Source organism: Convolutriloba macropyga, chromosome 11 (genome assembly GCF_964194025.1).
Source record: "Convolutriloba macropyga chromosome 11, txConMacr16.3, whole genome shotgun sequence".
Classification (NCBI taxonomy): domain Eukaryota; kingdom Metazoa; phylum Xenacoelomorpha; order Acoela; family Convolutidae; genus Convolutriloba; species Convolutriloba macropyga.
Window position 1 is genome coordinate 50751547 of NC_134478.1, and position 20934 is coordinate 50772480.

The 20934-nt window shown below is 32.6% G+C and overlaps 1 protein-coding gene across 3 annotated transcripts; it reads left to right on the top strand.

Annotated features, from left to right (window-relative positions):
• LOC142349724 (perivitellin-2 67 kDa subunit-like) lies at positions 1 to 20213 on the top strand. Of its 3 annotated transcripts, none has more exons than XM_075401458.1 (2): positions 1 to 91; positions 13928 to 20213. In XM_075401458.1, the coding sequence occupies exon 2, from the start codon at positions 14057 to 14059 to the stop codon at positions 16208 to 16210; it is 2154 nt and encodes a 717-aa protein (XP_075257573.1). In that variant the 5' UTR covers positions 1 to 91; positions 13928 to 14056; the 3' UTR covers positions 16211 to 20213. The 3 variants fall into 3 exon arrangements, with proteins under 3 accessions (XP_075257573.1, XP_075257575.1, XP_075257574.1); XM_075401460.1 differs by lacking the exon at positions 1 to 91 and adding an exon at positions 131 to 285; XM_075401459.1 differs by lacking the exon at positions 1 to 91 and adding an exon at positions 2756 to 3158.
• Positions 20214 to 20934: the final 721 nt, after the last annotated feature.

Below are 20934 nucleotides of genomic sequence, written 5' to 3' on the forward strand. Positions count from 1 at the left end.
TTGTAGAGATCATATGGTTGAAAAACATTTAGTCGGTGGAGTTTATAAATCGTGTTCTTCTCAAAATAAACGTCACCACAAAGTGCACCTGGTAAGACTACTTTTTATGATCTGATCTCACTTTTTATCTGCAAAAAAAGCGAAACTCAAGAAACTGTGGCTGTCAGAGTAGACGACCAAAACGTGCTGCCGAGCTGAATCGTTTCTCAATTTTTCATATCTTAATATGTAAACCATTGTTCCATTAGTTTGGCAAGCCTGGGTGGATGAGTCACTGGGAAAATTGTAAGTACTGCAGTAAAAAAAGAAACACTCATTACAAAATGAACAATTTTAAAAAGTTTTTTTACGATAATTCTGTTGGTTGGTGTGTAAAAACTGTCATTTGTTAGCAGCGTAATTTTTTTCAGCTCATTCGCCGCAATTCTCACAAAAGTTTATCACCCGCCCAGCTTGTAACATTGGTATCATGTCTAGCAATTTCGTTTTCTTCCTATGCGCTTATTGTCATCATTTTTTTGTTTTTTTTTGTCTTCAATTTACACTTGCGCAATTGCAGAGTAAAGGTAGTGGTCAATATTTTGCTCGCCATATTAAGTACCTGTGAACTAGTTTTTTCTGCACTGCATAACTGGTGAAAAACACCATCCAAACAGCAAAAAAAATTGAAGCTTTCAAGAAATATCACGAAATAATGTAAAAATGAGTTGATTGTTGGGGGGGACGTTCTGAAAACTTTGGCCGTACAGAAATGTATTATGAAGCGACACAAGCTAGCTTTTAACAAGAAAAACGCAAAGACATTTGTTGTGGACTCTTCTACTTTATAAAATGGAGTGGATTTTGAGAGTACCGTTTCTGAGTGCTTTAATTAACATTCACCTGATCTTCACACTTCAAGTCAAAAATGTTCACCTATTGAATGCAAAATTTTCTTTCGCTTTATAGAATTTTCAACAAATATCGTAAGTCTCATCGAATTTTTTTTTCAATCACTATTTTTACACTCCTTACCGCGTGAGCACTATGACCACTCAAAAATTACTCCAGAAATCTAAAAATAATAATACTAAATGAAAGAAGAGAGACCATCCAGTTGCTCCGCAATATTGCCGTCCGCGCACACATTTCCCATTTTTGTTGCGACCCCACTTGTGGGGGGAAGAACTACATTCTCAATTGGGTTTTCTTTGTTTAGAAAACTTTGGCCGATAGATATATTCTTTGTACTGAAATGTGAGTGGTATCATTGAAAACCTCGTCCAGACTCGCAATTAAAAATATTTTTGTGAAATTCGTATTTTTCGAAAAGTTTTCGAGGATTGAGCTTTTTTGTGAACACGGGATATTTGGCATGGTTTTGTTCTTTTTTAGTGCAATTTTTCTCCAAATTATGATTTCTCTTAAAATAATAATTCAAAATTATATTTCACGCCACAAAATGAACCAATTTGGTGCTTCTAATAGACGAAGGCGATAAAAGTCTAGCTAGCTCTGCGCACATAGGGAAATTTACTATCAAAAAAATTCAAATTCAATATGAGAGGTATTTTTTAGAAAATTTCTCATATTATTTTCAACTCACTTAGAGACTAGTCACTTTTCAAATCGACGCTCTGATAATTACAAACCTTCTTTCTAGAACAAATGCTTTGTTGTTTTTGTTGCTTCTCTTGTCTCGTAGTTTTATTAAAAGCAGGTATCATCGGATTTTCAATGCGGCAGTAATTAATTTCTTTCCTCGGTTTGCACTTAATACAAATTACTCACTAACCAATTATATTCAAAAGTTTTCTTTCTTTTCCTCATTTGGTAGACAACTAAGTTTAAAAAAACCGGGTCTGAACATTATGTTCGAGCGCACTTTACCGAGCCTTCTTGTTGTTTCATATACCTATTGCATACATACTCATTGTATTATATTCTTAATATACGTATTATATATTTAATAAACTTTTTTTGTTATACACTTAATCAATAAGTATTATTTTTTGAAGTATATTTTATGAAGTATCTTTTATTGAAGTATATTTACTGAAGGCTCAGAAATATACTTCGCTTATTGCTTTGACTGTGATAAAACAAAATAGATTTTAGTTAAATTTTTCCACAGTTGAATAAACACCTTGAGCATCCGAAAGAAAAATAAAAAATGTCCGAAAAAATTGTCCGAGAGAATTCGATTTGAATTCATTCCCCAGGACCAAACATAGATAGGGTTAATCGAATTGTTGATAGTATTAAATATGCACTGCTGAAAGGAGACCAAAAAGAACAGTTGTGCTCGTCATGTAAGGTCCCCTAAAGATTGAAGCAATAGAAGGGAGACTATTGAGCGGGTTCAGAAAAACAGGTCAAAAACCCCAGCTACCTGTTTTATAATTTTCCAGATTTTTTTCAGAAACACCGTTGTCTGTTTTCAGACATTTGACAAAGATCTTAAGGAAAAAGTTATTTATTAGAAAGTAGTTTCATTGTTATTAAAAAGATATTTATAATTATACAGTAGTTACATTCATTGTTTATGAATTCTGTATTATTTAGACAGTAGTTATTTTTAATGTATATAAAACTAGCAAAAAAAAAACTGCTTGCGTCAATTCAAATTTCTTCGAACAGACCATATTACGTCACGTCAAAGGCGAGTTTGAGTTAGAAACAATCGCTGATGACGCAGTAGTGATAAAAAGCACATGCATTGTGCTGGTGGATGTATGAACATCAAATGATTAACTAAATCTTAACGTAGACTTAAAAATAAGCTCAAAACAAATATTAATAAACTTTGATGTTTTTTGTCTGATAATGTCGACAGAGCCACGGTAACTCTCGTGATTAATTTTATTTGCTATTGGTTTACTTACTTGTAGAGATCATATACGTCTTGATAGTTGACTTGTCTGTCTTATTCTTCTTAAAATACACATCACCAAAACGTACACCTGTAAGCCTGCTTTTTATCATCTGATCTCAAGTTTTTATCTGAATAAAAGCAAATTTCTTGAATAGTAAGAAACTGTGGCTGTCAGAGTAGACGACCAAAACATGCTGCCCAGCTAAATCGTTTCCCAATTTTTATCGTATTATTTGATTTTATTATTTAAACCATTGTTCCATCAACTTGGTAAGCCCGGGTCGACGAGTCATTGGGAAAAAATGTAAGTATTGCAGTAAAAAAAAAGAAACATTCACTGAAAATACAATTTTTCAAGCGTTTTTTTTTACGATTTTACGATAATTCAGTTGGTTGTTGTGTAAAAACTCATTTGTTAGCAACGTAATTTTTTTCAGTTCATTTAACGCAATTTTCACAAAAGTTTGTCCCTGCCCAGCTTGTAACATTGGTATGATTTCTAGCAGTTTCGTTTCCTTCCTATGCGCTTATTGTCATCATTTTTTTGTTTTTTTTTGTCTTCAACTTACACTTGCGCAATTGCAGAGTAAAGGTAGTGGTCAATATTTTGCTCGCCATATTAAGTACCTGTGAACTAGTTTTTTCTGCACTGCATAACTGGTGAAAAACACCATCCAAACAGCAAAAAAAATTGAAGCTTTCAAGAAATATCATGAAATAATGTAAAAATGTTCCAGACAGTCCTACAATTTCGGGTATTTGATTAAAATGGAGCTTGGAAATGTTGAAAAGATCGTAGCGGAATAAAAGACACACAAATTATCAAACGACCAAGAGTATCTATTTTGAAAAAACTGTACCTACTAATGCGTATTTGATAAGGGATTCAAGTTGACAGATTGTCCGGAAAACCAAGGAGACCATCGGCAGAGTAACTCATGTACAAAAAAAGTTTTCAATGGTAACCCTAGTTAATCGACGGCTATCTTGCAAGAGTCTTATAAGATTACGCACCATCTTGCAAGCCATCGGATATGCAAGATTCTTGTAAGATAAGCGACATTATGATGTCTTTAAGGGTTCGAAATTTGCTTTTTTGTTCCGACCCCTCTTGAGAGGGGGGAGGAACTATATACTCAAATGGGTTTTTTTGCTCAGTCAATTTTGGTCGATCGATATATTCATCGTAGAGAGTTGTCATTGGTATCATTAGAAAGCTTGTTCAGCGTAGAATATGGAATTTAAAAGGATTTTTGCGATTCCCGTTTTTTACAGGGAGTTATCGAGGTTTAAACCTTTGAGATAATTAGAGTGAATTCCGCTGAATTTATTCACAGTTTTCGGAATTTTTGAATAGTTATTCGCCAATTTTGCTAAAATTTGATTTATTTTTTTCAAAAGAGTGAAAAAAAGTGTCGTTGATTCCAAATTTAAAAACAAAAAAATTTTGCCGGCTAAATTTAGTTAATTTTTTGTCAAAAATTTTGGATAAATATTTCAAAACTCAGACTTAATCATCAAAAACAGCACGAAATAAGATTCTTTATTCCACTTTGATTAAATTTACAGGAAGTGCAAACCCAAACACCACTAACAAAATCTTTGTAGTCTCAAAAGTAGGCTATTTCTTCTTCAAATTCCGTTGAGAGTGCTCTGTAATCAAAAAATTGCAGTTTTTTGCTAATTTTACGCGTTGAATATCAAAAACGCAGCATTTATTTTTGATATTTTAACTAACAAAAAATCTACATCTATTATATTCAAAAAATTAACGGTCTCAAGGGAGGAACGGCATTAGCAGGGCAGGTTTTAGACTGATCTTGAACAGTTACTATCCAAAAAAAAATCGGATTGTATTCAGTAGGTCTTTTTTATTTAAAAAAATTTCATTCTTTTTGTAACTCATTTTATATTAATTTATTAACAGAACATTTCAAATCAAAACCCCCCAGTGATAGGTCCAGTCGGTTTCCTAATTAGCTCCAAATTAAATTATCTGATTTATTACTTGAAAGCTTCGAATTTTCAAAATTGTTGATTATTAAATTTTAAAAATGGCTTATTGAAATTTGCTTCCATTTTTCTCTTAGTTTGGTCAATTCATAGCTTAAAGTTAGTAATAAAAGAATGCTTTCTCTTTCTATTGAATTCAAACTCAATCTTTATTTTGGTTTTACGCCTTTGATACTACTAGATTTCATTTTTTATCTTTTAGGTATTTGCCCGTTTTTCATGTTTTCTAATTTTGTCACATTATAACGTTATTGACAGTTCATATATCACAATATCGGCGTTCAAAATAATAAAAAGTTGATAATATTAAGCTCCTAAAGATATAATTTATGGTTTTAGCGGCTTCGACACTATTTTCTCGAAGAATTTAATTTAATTTTATAATTTTGTCTTTAACTCTCGTTTTTACTTTGTCTTCCTTGTCGGATAAAACCTCCTGTACAATGATCCGATTTTATTGGTTATTCATGGATGAATATGTGAGCCCACATTCTGGTATTAGTAGATAGGTGATGATTTTCATGACTTTGGAAACCATTGTTTTCCAAAACAAAAAAAAAACACTTTAGCCTCTCAGTTTTGTTCCTTTTATTGTCTGTTTGTTACCTGGTCCCGTTAATGACAGGTATGTCCTAATTGTAGTCAGGAAAATGTTTCAAAAGGGAATTTTGCCAAAAAATCTATTTTTTTGTTAGAATTCGTTATGGCTTTACTGGCTTCGACAATGGTTTTTCACAAAAAGAAGTAAAATTATTTTTGATTTTTGTCATATTTGACGTTCTTTTTGTAGACATAAGAATAATTCTGTATAATAGCAAGTCTCAAGTGCTTACCTCGGAAGAATAAATGAACCTATTTAGTTGTTTCATTTTGTAATTATTGGATTTCATGTCTTTGAAAACAATTTTTTTTCTACAAATTATTGCCAAACCTTTTTTCTTTTTGTCTACTGGTTACGTATTTTCATTAAAGAGAGGTCACATAATACACTTTTGCTGTTCAACGAAAGTGCAATCGAACTTATTTGGAGGGCAAAGGCATGGCTTTACGGCTTTGAAAGCGTTTCTGGCAAGTCTTAAAAGATTTTTTTTGTTTGTTGTCTATTTGTTGTCCTTTTTGTAAACGCAGAAAAAATTTGAAAATTGGCAGTTTTTAATTCCCTTATATACAAGCATTGGTAATTGTGAACCTATGGGATAATTTAATTGTTTTCTAATGGTTTTCGTTAGTTTGAAAATAACTGTTTTTTATAAATAAATAAGCAAATTTTTCAACTTTAATGTTTTTGTTCTTTATTGTCTAATTATTACCAAGCCTTATTATGGACTGGACCCATATCTTTTCTGGTGAATTATAACTTATTTTGTTTAGTTTCAGTTTTGTTCGACGCTAATTTAACTTTTTTATTAAGTTTTGTTTTTAAGAACGGACATAAAGTTTTTGATGTAATTAATGTTTGCTGTTGTTGTTTGATTTTGCTGTTCGTCATGACTCGCTTACTTAATATTTACATACCTCATCAATCTAATGCATCATTTTTTACTCTGCTGAGTGATTTGCTTTGGAGGCTATATTTTCGTTCATGCATCTATTTTTTGAAAAATACTTGACTTTTTGTGTTTTTCTATCTGTTCCTCGTTTGGTAGACAATTACGCCAAAATTTTTGATGAGCGGGGTCGGAAATTTATGTGCGATCGCACATTACCGAGCCTCCTTGTTTATTGTTCTTTGTCTTCAATTCAAACTTGCGCTATTGCAGAGTAAACGAAGTGGTCAAAATTTTGCTCGCCAAATTAGGTACCTGTGAATTAGATTTTTCTGCACTGCATAACTGGTGAAAACCAACATCCAAACAGCAAAAAAAAGTGACGCTTTCAAAAATTATCATAAAATATTGTAAAAATGCGTTGATTGTTCCAACCCCGACTTGGGGGGGGGGGTTCAGAAAATTTTGGCCGTTCTATATATTCATCGTACAGATTTATATAATGAAGCGACACAAAATCGCCTTTAACGAGAAAAACGCAGAGACATTTGTTGGGGACACTTCTACTTTATAATACTGTGTAAATTATGGGATTACGATTTTTGAGTTCTTTAATTAACATTCACCTAATTTTCACACCACAAGTCAAAAAAGTTCGCCTATTGAATGCAAAAATTTCTTTCGCTTTATAGCATTTTCAACAAATATAATACTTGCCATCAATTTTTTTTCAGTCACTATTTTTACACTCCTTACCGCGTGAGCAGTATTACCACTAAAAATTACTCCAGAAATCTAAAAATAATAATACTAAATGAAAGAAGGGATACCATTCCATTGCTCTGCAATATTGCCGTCCGTGCACACATTTCTCATTTTTGTTGCGACCCCACTTGTAGGGGGAGGAACTATATACTCGAATGGGTTTCTTTTGTTCAGACAGTTTGGCCGATAGACATATTCTTTGGACCGAAATGTGAGTGGTATCATTGAAAAGGTCATTCAGCGCAGAAATCGAAATTAAAAGTTTTTTTGTGAAATTCTTTTTTTTTCGAAAAGTTGTCGAGGATTGAAAACTTGTGTGAACACGGGATATTTGGCATGGTTTTGTTGACTTTTCGTGCAATTTTTCTCCAATTTATGGTTTTTGTTATAAAAACAGTTCAATATTACATTTCACGTCACAAAAAGAATCAAATTGGTGCTCCTAATAAACAAAAGCGAAAAAAAAAGACTAGCTAGTTCTGCGCTCATAGGGAAATTTACTATCAAAAAAAGTTCAAATTCAATACAAGAGGTCTTTTGTTAGAAAGCTTTTCATATTTTTTCAACTCATTTGGAGACTAGTTACTTTTGATATTGACACTCCGAAAATTACAAACCTCTTTTGTAGTCAAATGAAGCACGATGAACCAAAAATTTGTTTCCAAAGAAACCCATTTCATTTTGGCTTCGACTCAGAGTTCTCGTCATTTTAAATCTAATTTTGGGTTTATATTTGAGGTTTTATTAGCTTTTGAAGTCTTATAGCACAAACTTGTTGATTAAAAGTGCAATAGTTTTCTTAGTGAGCATTAAGTGAAACTATCTACTGCTTTGACTGGATAGCTAATGGCTGTTAAGGCTTTAAAAACAAATCTCACGAACAATTTTTCTAAAATTAACCAATCATTAACTCAATTTCGTAAACTCTGAGTCAGTATAAGTAATCTTCTTCCTTTTGCAACCAAAAAAAAATCTGGTTAGCGGTTTTATCTTCTAGCTAATGATTATATGACTTCAATGCCACAAGATTTCAGTTTTATTATTAATTTCGGATATTTTCGTATTTTTGGTTCCTTTTGAAATTTGATCAGTTTTTCTTAATATTGATAGCTTCCATTGGCTTAAAGAAGACGTTCAAAGGATCTTAATTAATGTTTTCAGGAAAAAACGCATGGTTTAAATTGCTTCGACACTTTCCTCTCGCACTTTTCTACTCAATTTTTAGTTTCTGCCCGTATTTTTGTTTGTTTTATAATCATAAGACTTTTTGATACTTCGTATTGATTACCTATGCACCACAAACAATTTTGTTCTCTCATCGAGGAATAATTGAGCATATTTGTTGACATCCGTTGAAAGCTATTGAATTTAAGGACTGTTTAGTCTTTAAAAACAATTTTTCGAAAATTTTGAAAATTCTTTTTTGAACATTAACCCATTTTAAATCTTTTTTCATGAGCTGTAAGTCAGCCTCTGTAACAACAAGACCCTTTTTTTCTACTTCAACGAAAAGTTATCTCGTTACCGGTTTTCTCTACTAACTAATGATTCTATGACTTCGATGCACGAGTTTTCAAAGTTTTTTAATCATCGGATATTTTTTCGTAACATTTTGTTCCTTTCAAAATCTTATCATAGTATCCTATACTTGATAGTTCATTTTGGCTAGAAAAAGCGTTCAATGGATTATAGATAAAGTTTTCAGAGAAAATCCTATGGTTTAAATGGCTTCGACAGTTTCTCAAAACTTTCTACTGATTTTTTGGATTCTGCCTTTTTTGTTGTTTTGGTTTTCTTAGTCAATGACTCTTTGCACTTTTCTATTGCTCAATTATACATAACAGGTTTCATTTTATTCCCATCGAGGCATAACTTGGTTAATTTATGGCTTCCGTTAAAAGTTATTTAACTTAGTGGCGTTATTACTAAGGGTTCTCTCAAAATAAATGTGGTTTTAATGCATTTGTTCAAATTTGTTGACTTTTTATAGCTATATTGTTGAAAGGAAAATCCTAAAGCTTTTAATAATTAATTGAAAATAAAATGTTTACAGAAAAATTCATTTTTTAAATGGCTTGGATACTTTTGTTGATCTTTTTTTGATATTCATTCTTTTGACTGTCTTTTTTTTGTTCTTTAGAAAGCCATAAAATGCTGACTGGTCCATAACCTTGCATTTGAGGCTCCAACGAAGAATTTTACACAAAACAGTCAGTTTATAATAGCTAGTCTTAAATTTTATGGATTTATACATTTTCAAATTTTTTCAAAATTCTCAATTTTTGTTGTTCTTTTCGTCAAACTTTAACTTATTCTCATCATTAAGAGGTCCCATCCAATCGTGGTTTCAAAAATTATTTTGTCTACTGATTTTATGTTTTAACTGTTGTTTTGATTGTTGGACATTATGCGTTTTCATAAAAAGTTTGTGAAAGTTTTGTTTGTTTTTATTTTTCTGTTCTTTTATCACATTCGCGTAGTAACATATCCCAATTATTTCAAGTTTGGCCCAAATGAACTTATATATTTTTTCAGTAATTTTTTGGTTGAATTAGTATAAATAAAAGCTGAAATGAAATATATAAAATTCAGATGAAAGCTAACGATTTTAAGAGCCTCAATAGCTTGTGTTTTAGCATATTGTTTGTAATTTTTTTGAGTTTTTCTGCACCTTTGGTCCGTTCCATCGACTTTTCTAGCTTGTTTTCTAGTCTCATTAAGTAAAATTCTCATCTACTGTAAAATTAGGAAAAAGTAAGTTTTTGCAGTTAAGGTTTAATCTGATTGAATTTTGACGTTGTCTCTAGGTGCTTTTAAATTTAGAAATTGAATTTTGGCAGTGGAATTTTGTTTTTGCTTATTTTGTTTTTTGTTTTTTTTTCTCGTAGTCTTTCCAAGGTCAGATATCGTTGGTGCTGTAGTAAGGCATGGCATTATGTAATCCATTTAGTAGTTAGGTAGTGTAACGATTTTTTTGAACTCAAACATCTCTTCAATTGATTGACTATTAAGTCAAAAATGCAGATGAGCTCGGTTCAGAACATCATGTGCGAACCCGCATTAACAAGAATCCTTGTTTCAATCACTCATTAAATTAATGCAGTGACAAAACAGGCTCTCAGAATGTTTAGTTGTTGAAGCGAAATTAGTTACAATTACTTTTTTAGTTAACAGATATCTCTATTTTCTACAGCTATTTATTGAAAAATAGTATTGGTTCGAAAAAATTCTTTTAATCAGAAACAGCTCGCAGATATGTGGGTTTTCTAACTTAGAAATTTGAACATCAGAGGCTCGATTTCTTTTTAATTGACAAAAAGCTCTTCTTATGAAAGTGTTGATTGTGATCAATTTCAAATAATTTTGGTTGCCCCTGAATTTATCAATGATAGATGGGTTTGCTAGCTTCTTTTCTGTTGTGTTGCATGCGTGTTATCAATTGAATTTCGTCCGAATTCATTTTACATTTTATTTGAGTTTTGCAAAAAAAGAGGTCTGGGAAATGAAAAAGAGGTCTGGGAAATGAAGTTTTGCAAAACTGGGATATGGAAAAAATATGTCTGTTAAATGAAAAAGAGGTCTGGGAAATGAAGTTTTACAAAAACTGGAATATGGAAAAAGAGGTCTGGGAAATGAAGCCTCGCGGAAAATATCCCACCTGGTTTTAAGAAGAAAATAAACCCGCAAGCAAGTAAACCCCCAGGGAAATGAACCCACACTGAAATAAACTTTTACGGAAATAAAACCCCACGGAAGCAAACCCCAATTTAAATCTAAGTTTTAATTGTAATAATTTGTTCTGTGACAGTTTCATATCAAGCCCGACGGTCGCTAAGGCCTGGCCAGACGCGCTAAATGCGCAATTCATTATTAGTCAAATGAGGATTTTTTTTCGTAGCGATTGAATTCGTGGGGGTGCACTTCGTATCTAAAATTAAATAGATTTTTTCCAGGGGGTTCCCAAAAATTAAGAGAAAAGCATAAGACTTTACTGCAGGAAAAACTTTATGCTTATTTTTCCAAACTCTAGCTCAAATAGCTTCAAGAAAAGGAAGACGGTGGCATAAAGCAAAAAAAATCGTTAAAACAAGATGCATTGAGCCTCCAAAATACAGATGAAGTAAAAAAAAAGTAAAATGGAAAAGTAACAGATTGCGATTTGAGTTTTACCATTTCAGTACTTTTTTGGAAAATAACAAAATTGCGTTTTAAATTAAGGTACATAATTAAGGTCAGGTACATATTCGTTCCGAGGGAGAAGATCTATAGACTCGACAAGGTTTTTTTTGTTCAGAGAATTCCGACCGATTGATATATTTATCGTAGAGAGTTGTGAGCGTTATCCTTAAAAAGCCCGTCCAGCGTAATAGTTGGAATTTAAAAAACTTGAATTTTTTTTAGAGCGAGTTATCGTGGTACAATTTTTTGTAAATTGTCAACAATGACACTGTTAATTTTGTTTTGAGAAACAAGATGTCCTGTTGACTTTCTTAACCTAATTTCGTGGCTACAATTTTTGCAAAGCATTACAAAATTCAGTCGTTTTCATCAAAAATGGTCCGAAATAAGCTTCATTAGTCCACTTTGAATTAAATTTCCGGAAGTACGCACCCAAAAACAACTAACACAATTTTTTGTAAGCTACAAAGAGAACTAGTCCTACTTTAACTTCCATCGAGAGTAGTCGGAAATTAAATTTTACCGTTGCTAATTTAAATCTACGAGTAGCAAAAACACAGAATTTATTTTTGATCTTTTAATTAACAAATTATCTAGATCTAAAACATTTGAATTAGTTGAGTGTCCTTATTAGAGAAACAGCAAAAACAAGGCTGGTTTTGGTCTAATGTTGGACTATTGCAATCCGAAAAAAAATCAGATTGTAATCAGTCGGTCTTTTTTCCAAAAAAAAATCGATGTTTTTAATGTTAATTGAAGAACAGAACAGTTCAAATCGAATCGCACTGTTGATAAGTCCAAATGGTTTTCTGAGCAGTTCGAAAATGAAGTATCTAATTTCTTTACTCTAAAGAGCATGGTCGTTGTGACTTTCAAAATTGTTTGATTTTTTAAAAAAAAAACAACAGCTTATTGAAATTTTTCTCCACTATTTTTCTCCTAATTTGGTCAACTTTTAGCTTAGTGTGAGCAAACCAAAAAAAGAAAATTTCTTCTTTTGTTCTCTCAGCTGAAACAAATCCTAATTTTTTTTTGTGGTTTTATGCGTTCAGTTGTGGCTTTCTGTCATTAATACAAACAGATTTCACAATTCGTTTTTCATTTTTTACGTTTTTTCTCGTTTTTTTTTTACATTTTCTTATCATTGAGAGTTGACTTATTACAAAATTGTGGTTCGAACTAAGACATAATTAGACATATAAACATATTTCATGGCATAGATTTTGGTTTTAACGTCTTCCACGCCCCTTGTCGGAAAAATAATTGAATTTTTCACATTTGTCTTTAACTGTAGTTTTTACTTTGTTCTTTTTACTTGTATAAATTTTCCTGGATAATGACGCGTCTCATTGACTATTTATGGAGGAATAAAAGAGCCACTATTCTGATTTGTGTAAATAGCTGATGGCTTTCATGACTTTGAAATTAATTGTTTTTAAAACTAAAGACTTTTTAACTTCGAATTTATGTACAGTTTTGTCAAATTATTACCTAGTCTCGTCAATTACAAGTCACATATGACGTTTTTATCCTCAAGGGAAGGCATAAATGTACAAAATTCAATGCTTATAAAGAATTGGTGATGAATTTACTGGCTTTGACACGGGTTTTACGCAAAAAAATTAAAGAAGCTTTTGACTTTTGTCTATATTTGATGTTCTTTTTGTAGAAGAAAGACATATTCTGAATAGTAACAGGTCTTAAGCGCTTCTTTTTGAGGAGCAAACGAACATTATTAACTATTTCTTTTTTAGCTTATGGCTTTCATGACTCTAAAATTAATTGTTTTTGAGAAATACAAAACTATTAATTTTTAATACTTAATCTTAATGTTTTTCTCTTTTTTGTCTGCTTGTTTCGGATTCTCATTAATGAGAGTTGACATACCACATTATTTGCGTTTGAGGAAAGCTCAATTGAACATATGTTGTTGGGCGGAATTAGGTTTTATGGCTTCTGCAAGATTTTCTGGCAAGTTTTAATTGGGTTTCTGTTTGCTGTCTCTATTTGTTTGTTCTTTCTGTAAAAGCAACAAAAATTGAATAATAACAGGCCTTAATGCCCTGATACAGAAGCGCAAGTGATCATAAACATTTTGGATTTTATCAAGTGCTATCTAAAGGTTTCATTACTTTGAAATTAATTGTTTTTAAAAATGTATGCTAATTTTTTTGTTTTCTTTTTTGTTCTTTTTGTCTAACTGTTATCAAGCCTTATTATGGAGTTGTCCCGTATGTTTTCTACTGATGTACAGTTATTTTATTCAGTTTCATTTTCATCTGACTCTATTTTGATTTATTAATAGGCTTTTTTGAGGGACATGAAGTTTTGGATGTAAATCATGTTTGTTGCTATTGTTATTTGATTTTGTTGTTCGCCGTGACTTGTTTTCTTAATAATGGCTCATCTCATCAATCTAATCCGGCATTTTTTATTTACTTATTTACCCCACATACTTATTTACGTTGTATTTTTTTGTTGATACACATTTCTTTTTGAAAAATACTGTTCCTCATATGGTAGACATTTATGCCAAAAATTTGGATGAGCGGGGTCGGAATTTATGTGCAAATGCACCTTACCGAGCCTGCTTGTTAAGTTTTAAAATACTATCAGTTGGACTTTTCAGGACGATTTGAGATTTGAAAGGTATGGACAGAAATATAGCTTTCATTTTTACTTTCGCGTTGGGCCTCGGCTTTGTAGCAGGTGATGTGAAAGCTAGTTGTTCATAAACGTTCTTCCTGGATTAATTCGCATGAGCTCTGGAGTCGATATTACCTCATTTGACCTCGAGACAACCGATCTGCATGCTTTCGGTGGGTTCAAAGAGCAGCTTTTTGATATCAGTTGTTATAATGGTGCGTTGTGGACAAATACATATAATGGCAAGCTTTACCAGATACCAGACCATGTTCAGCTTCCTTATAGCGTCCCGACTGGTTCCACTACGGCTGTAGCGACCTTGTACACATCCACCACAGACATTCAAGAAACATTCGAAGCGTCTGTAGGAATATCGCCTATCAAATTTGGCATGGGTTCAGCCAGTTTGAGCTACAAGACAAAACGAAATTCTATTTGGCATGATTTTAATCAAATTGTGGAAGTGTTTCATTTAGTTACAACTACTGAAGCTTCCTTGAAAAGCCAAATCAATTTCACTTTTGCCGTAAATGAGGCAATTAAATCACTTCCCGCGAATTCGACGTCAGGTTACCGATCTTACAAGGAATTTTTCATGAATAAAGGGACCCATTTTATTAGTAGAGCAAAGTTTGGAGGAAAAAGTCAGACAAAAATAATTGTATCCCAGAAATACTACCTGCACTATAACACTGAGAAAATTGAAAGCCAAGCTAAAGTAGCGTTCTTGAAAAATTTGAACGACGGCTTTCAAGCTGACTTTGAAACGGAGGATCGAAATGTTGAATCAGGTTTTGAGGAATTCAGGAATTCAAAGATTCAGTTTTATGGAGGAGTTCAAGAAAACAACGTCTACAAAAATTGGCAATCCACAGTCGCTGGGAATCCCTGGATAATTTCAGCAAAACTCAAGCCAATTTCCAGCTTGATAACAGATGAACAAAAACGAGGAGAGTTTGAAAAAGCGTTCAACATTTACTTGGCGGAAAGAGCTCTCGAGGAGGTCGAAGAGATTTTGAAGGTTAACCTAGGAAAGTATCACAGAAAGCAGTTGGACGTTTCAGTTATTACCTCGCTTCTTGAGCGAGTGGAAAACGAGAAGTCAGCCGAATTAATCAACGAGAATTCTGTTCTCCAAATAAAGCAGGAAGTGTTTTTTCACTTTATTTTGCCTGAATGGTGGTCTGATTTCAAAATATGTTTGAACAGTTATCGAGCGCAGGGTTCAGGAATGTGTTATGTTTCACCGACTGAGAAGGTCTGTGCTCCACCCGAGGGATACACTTACGAGTATAATGATAATGAGAACCCACCAGAATGTGAAATAGATGCTGGACTGTTCCCGAGCCACGATACTGATGAGTGGGCAAAAGACACAGAGCTTTGCTTTAGCATTGGAGGCAATTCGTGCGAATTTGCAACAGAAAAAAAGTGTCAAAGAGTAAACACTTATCTTTTCACTGGACTGAACAAACTAATGAATCGAGAAGAAAACTGTTACGTGAACTTTTCAATTCAGAACAACAATCCAAACATTCCCGAGTTGTTCAAACAAATCGAGTTATGTCTTGTTAGTTATTCGGAAGGGAGCTTAGAAGAGGAAAAAGTTGACATCAATTGCGCGCCTTTGAATGGTTGGGTTTCCTCGATTAAATTTGAGTTTCATGACGAGGATTGCTGTACGGTTCTAATAGGGATCTTTTATATGTTTCCAGGAAATGAAAAAATCTTTTCGGATATAGCTGCGATAACTACGCCAAGAATTGAAACTTCTCAATCAAACGACAACACTGGAATCATAGTTGGTAGCGTAATACCTTCAGGAATCTTTATATTAGCCGTATGTATAATCAGTGTGATTTGTTATCGTAATGGGTCCAAAAAAAGCTTAAAATTTTTACAAGACGCTTTAACAAGGCGGATAAATGAGCCATCCAATCAGATGGTCCAAAGTCAAACAAAAGACGATACTGATGTTAGCCATCGTTCACCTCCTGCTGCTGCTCCTTTTCCTCAGACAAGTTCTGGACGCTTCGAAATTGAAGAACAAAGGTACGAGAATGTCCACGAAAAATTTACGAGTAAAAAAGTGTCCTTCCCTGTTGATCAATTACCTGCAGTTATGAACCATTTACGGCAGCAGCAGCAGCAAGAAATGTTACCAAGCAGCAACCAAACTAATTTTTGTGGCTATCAAAACAGACTACCGCCACTACCAGGGGCGAGAAGTTCAGACCAAAATCGACCTCTGATAAGACCGTTCTAGACAAAATTGACCTCTGATTAGACCGACCCCGACTGAACTGTCATCTGATCAGACTATCGTCCACTCGAGCGCAGGAAGTGAGCTCAAAAACCTCCACTGACCAGACTATCGTATACTCAATAGTCACTGTTGACCAGATTAGCATACCCCTCTAATCCGCCCCCGATCAAATTTAAGCGCGCTCGAAATGATCAAAAGAAGTGATCAAAAAAGTGTTCTCAAAATTGCCTATCATCAGACTAAACTGATCTCAAAATTTGTGATCGCACTGACGTGCGCTCGAAAATGCTCTGATCAGACTTAAGTGGGTTCCAATTAATCTTAAGAGAGAATAATTTTAAACATAAACAACCTCATAATATCGCAATAAAGTATTCGTTTAATAAATTGCTTGTTTTGTAAGAAAAATTAACAACGAAACGACAAGATTATTGCGAATGAAAAGTCTACGCAAATGCCGACTATATATTTTTTAAGTATGCCGATAATTCTTGTTTCTGGTTCAATAGATGAACTTAGACAGCTTTGCAAAAAACAATTCTTGGTTTACAGTTATTCAAAATGACTTTAAAAGAGGACCAGCTATTGATACCAACCAGACGCCCCGGTGCCAATCAGCGCCACCAGAATCTAGATGAGTCACCGATCAGAACGTTGCTGCTACATTGCTACCCTTTGGCACAATAAAAATATGTTAGAAAATAAAAAAAACTCGAGAGAGAAAAGATGCGCTCGAATCTGTTCTTATCAGGCTAGTGTGACAAGGAATTTCTATTACTGAACAGACCATTCCAGACTACAGTGACTTTTGATCAGATATGCTCCCGACGATTGTCCACACTAGACTGCAGACCATGTTAATTAAGTATTGAGGGCTCGAAGATCAGAGGTCACTTTAATCTAGAAATTCCGAATTAGACAAAGTTGAAATGAAACTGAATTAACGCGAACATCGCAAATGTTTTTCTTTGACGAATATGCTGACAAAGTTTGCCACCATATTCCACAATTTGTGTTTTGTGGAAAACGAGAGTTTCAGACTGTGGAATGTGGTGACAAAATTAGGCATGCGAGCGTAATTTAGGTAAATTGAGTTCATGTATTTTACATGAGTTTTACGTAAGCGGCACTAAATGACCATCAAAACTGGTTTTAATTGCCAACCAAATCCCATAAAAAAATTTGTATAACGCGAAAATCTTTTTGTTGCTGCAAAAAATTTCACAAATAACCAAATACAATAATATTCATCATACATTATAAAAAATCAAAACAATCTTTTTGATCTTCACTTTTCCCTAAGTTAAAAATCAAGGCCTTAGTGAAAACATTAAATGGTTGTTTTATTTATATAATTGCTAAATTTTGGATAAAATAGTAGCAAAAATGTTCCCCATTTTGAAGGCAACTAAATTAAATAAAACATTTCTATCTGTTTTTGATTGATATGTATGCTACCTGATTAAATTTGTTTGTTAATAACGGGTCACTTTTCATACATGAGGACTATTCAAAACGTTTTAAATTTCGTCACTTTTCACAATAAAGTTTTTTTTGGAAACTAAAAACAACTGATTATTTTTTTCATCCAGATGGATTTGAGGAAAATTTTTCAACAGATCTTTTTTCATCGTGAATGATCTTCATAAATGAAAAATTACTGGCAACTTTTCATGCAGAGGTGTTTTTCAAAAAAAATAGCTACTGATCCTTTTTCCAACAGAAAGATTTGTGGGAAATAAATTAGCTACTGATGACATTTCATTCAGAATAATTCGCGGAAACGACTACTAACAGATAACTTTTCATTCAGGGAGGATTTTTAAAAAAAATTAATGATAACTTTTCACAGAGAGGGATTTTTCAGAAAATATAAATTACGGATCACTTTTCAAACAGAAAGAGTTGTGGGTGATAAGTAGCCTACTGATGACATTTCATTCAAAATGGTTTTCAGAAATGAATAGCTACTAAAAACATTTTATACAGAAGGCTTTTTCAAAAATAATAATAACTGATGACTTTTCACAAAGAGGGATTTTGAGAACTTCCTAATTCATACAGAAGAATTAAAGAAATATATTGCCTACTGATCACATTTCAATCAAACTGAAACTCAATAATTAAACAATACTGATAACTTTCAAATCAGAAGCGTTTTTCGGTAATTAATAACTCAATTTTTAATTCTTCGCCAAATTAGGGTTCAATATTCTTTAGACTATTGTGGTTCAGTTTTATATGCTGGAGCTTTTGAGTTGGCTCTTAATATTTATAAAATTGTTCTTGAAATTTTGTATAAACATTATAAACCATTTTTTGAATATTATAAGTTTTTTAGGCTTATAAAATATAAATTTTTAAAAAATTTTTTGCATGTAGCTTTCTCCTATTTTTTTTAAATTAAATGCACAAAAACTTAATTTGGTGTTTTGTTTGTACAACAATGCACTATGTAATTTGGTTATTCCAGGGCTGTCGGTTCACTTTGTTTTCTTTTTCAAAGCGTCTTTGAGGTAGAATTAGTAGCTACCTCAAAAAACAATAATTATTTGCCTGTTTGTGGCTTATAAATTGGCTTGTGGAAATTTAATGACGCAAAATGTGGAATATAAAATTTTGAACTACGGGTTACGATGAACAAAATTTGGCCCAAAGTTCAACAAAAATGCCAATTTTGCCTTTTTCCAGATTTTGGTGACAGAAGCAATTTCAGAGCCGTTTCTTCTGTAATATTTTTTTATATTTTGAGCCATTTTCAGATTTTTTTGACATTTCTTTTCTTTAAAACGATGTTTGAAATGGGCCGAAGTGTCCGTCCTATTTTGGTAGGGGTGCTAGTCTTTAATGATCCACTTTTTCTGAAAAAGTAAACTTTGTGCAAGACTAACAAGGTTACACGATACGTATCGAGCCTGAAAAAAAAGATTCCATGTTATGGACAAAAAGTTTTAGCGTTAGCAAAAACATTTTTCATTCTCATTTTTATTTAGACAAATAAAGTAATTTTATTGCTAGAAACGGACGCGGAAAGATCTTTTCTAAATTAATTCAGATTCCATGAGCTTTCAAAAAGTACTTTTTTCAATGTTATTTATACAAGTGAAACTCGTTGGCTCTAAAATTATTAAAATTATGGCATAGTTAGGCGCCCATATTAAAAATTCAAGGCTCCTTGATTTGAACAGATTTAATTATAGTCCTGAAGATTTTTGCGAAACTTATTGATCACTAGATGGTATGTGGTTTTTGACACGGCCTGTCTGAGTTAATAAAAGTGAGATTTTTTTTACTTTTCCAGCAAAAAATGTGTGCACTTTTTGTTTTTTAAGAATAGTTTAACCTTATGGTTAGATTTTTAGTGGTGACTGTTTTATACAAGAACAATTTTAGATATCAGTTAAGACCTCACCTTTGGCACATTTAATTTTATGTCCCATGAATTGCGAGACTTGCTTTCGATCAAAAATGACGGAAATGGTTTAAACTTAAACTCGACCCAGCAGTGATGAACAACATTACATAAATTAGCGAGGTCGTGTTTAGGAAAATTGCAATATACTTAACCAAAATTACTTTTCAATGCTCAGTAATTGTCTCCAGTTTCCCTTTCATTAAAACACGGGAGAAATTAATACAAGTCCGATTTGAAATATTTTCTCCCGTTATAAAGAACGCAAAACCGAATGCCAACCCGAGTAAATTTACTCCCCTCTTAAGTCTGCCAATTCGACACTGGTACCTTGGAAAAAGGCACGTAATGAAAATCTCTCAGGCAACTCGTGAAGTGTGCTTAAAACTGTTTATGATCTCAATGTGTGTCTGTCTCAATGTAACTAGAAGAAACTTTTCACTACTTCCATCAAGAAGTCCTGAATTTTCAGAAATATTATTTGTTCATATTTTCTTTGACTTAATCATTTCTGTGTGATGCAAAAAACAATTTGTAAATTTAACTGGTGATAAAGATTAAATTTTATAATTGGAAACTTTTCAGTTGTTAGTCATTTTGCATACTAATTTTATCAGGTTTTCTTGTAGTTAAATGTGTGCTGAAAAATCATCTTTTGCCTGGTCTAGTCTAAATTCATTAAAAGTATTTGGTTATCAGTTAAGCTTCTTTAATGTCGCGTTCGCGTATAATTCCCAATAAGAATTAGTTCATTATTATATACAAATGATATTTAAAAAAGCCGAAAAATTGAAGTGAGAGGAAATTCTTAGAATAGACTTCAAGAAAAGATTAAACATAAATGGAACCGACTTCTGTTTATGTAAACCTATTTCACTCTAAACAAATTAAAATAGTAAACGCACGATGTAATCATTATATGCCATTTTTATGCCATAGAATAATACAAAAAAAGTTTCCAAATTCTCGATGTGTTTAAAGTCCTAAAGGATAAAATTTCCGAAAGATTTTTTCTATATTTAGGTTGAAAAATCTCAACCCTGGTTATCATGTTTCTATGCTTTCCCTTGCTTGATCTTATTTGTTCGATGCTATTTTGTATCAGGTCTCACGCTCAGCTGAGTAGTGACCACAAAAAAATTCATAAAATATCTTAGAAGTGATTTTACGCAACATACATTCTGAAAGTTTTACCTATAGGGCAAATTGCTAAATTTGGATTGTTTTGCTATGAATTGTTTGATCCGAATGGTTCTAGTTCTTTTCACATTGATTCAATTAACTTCTCAAATATTAACATTATTTTATCTTC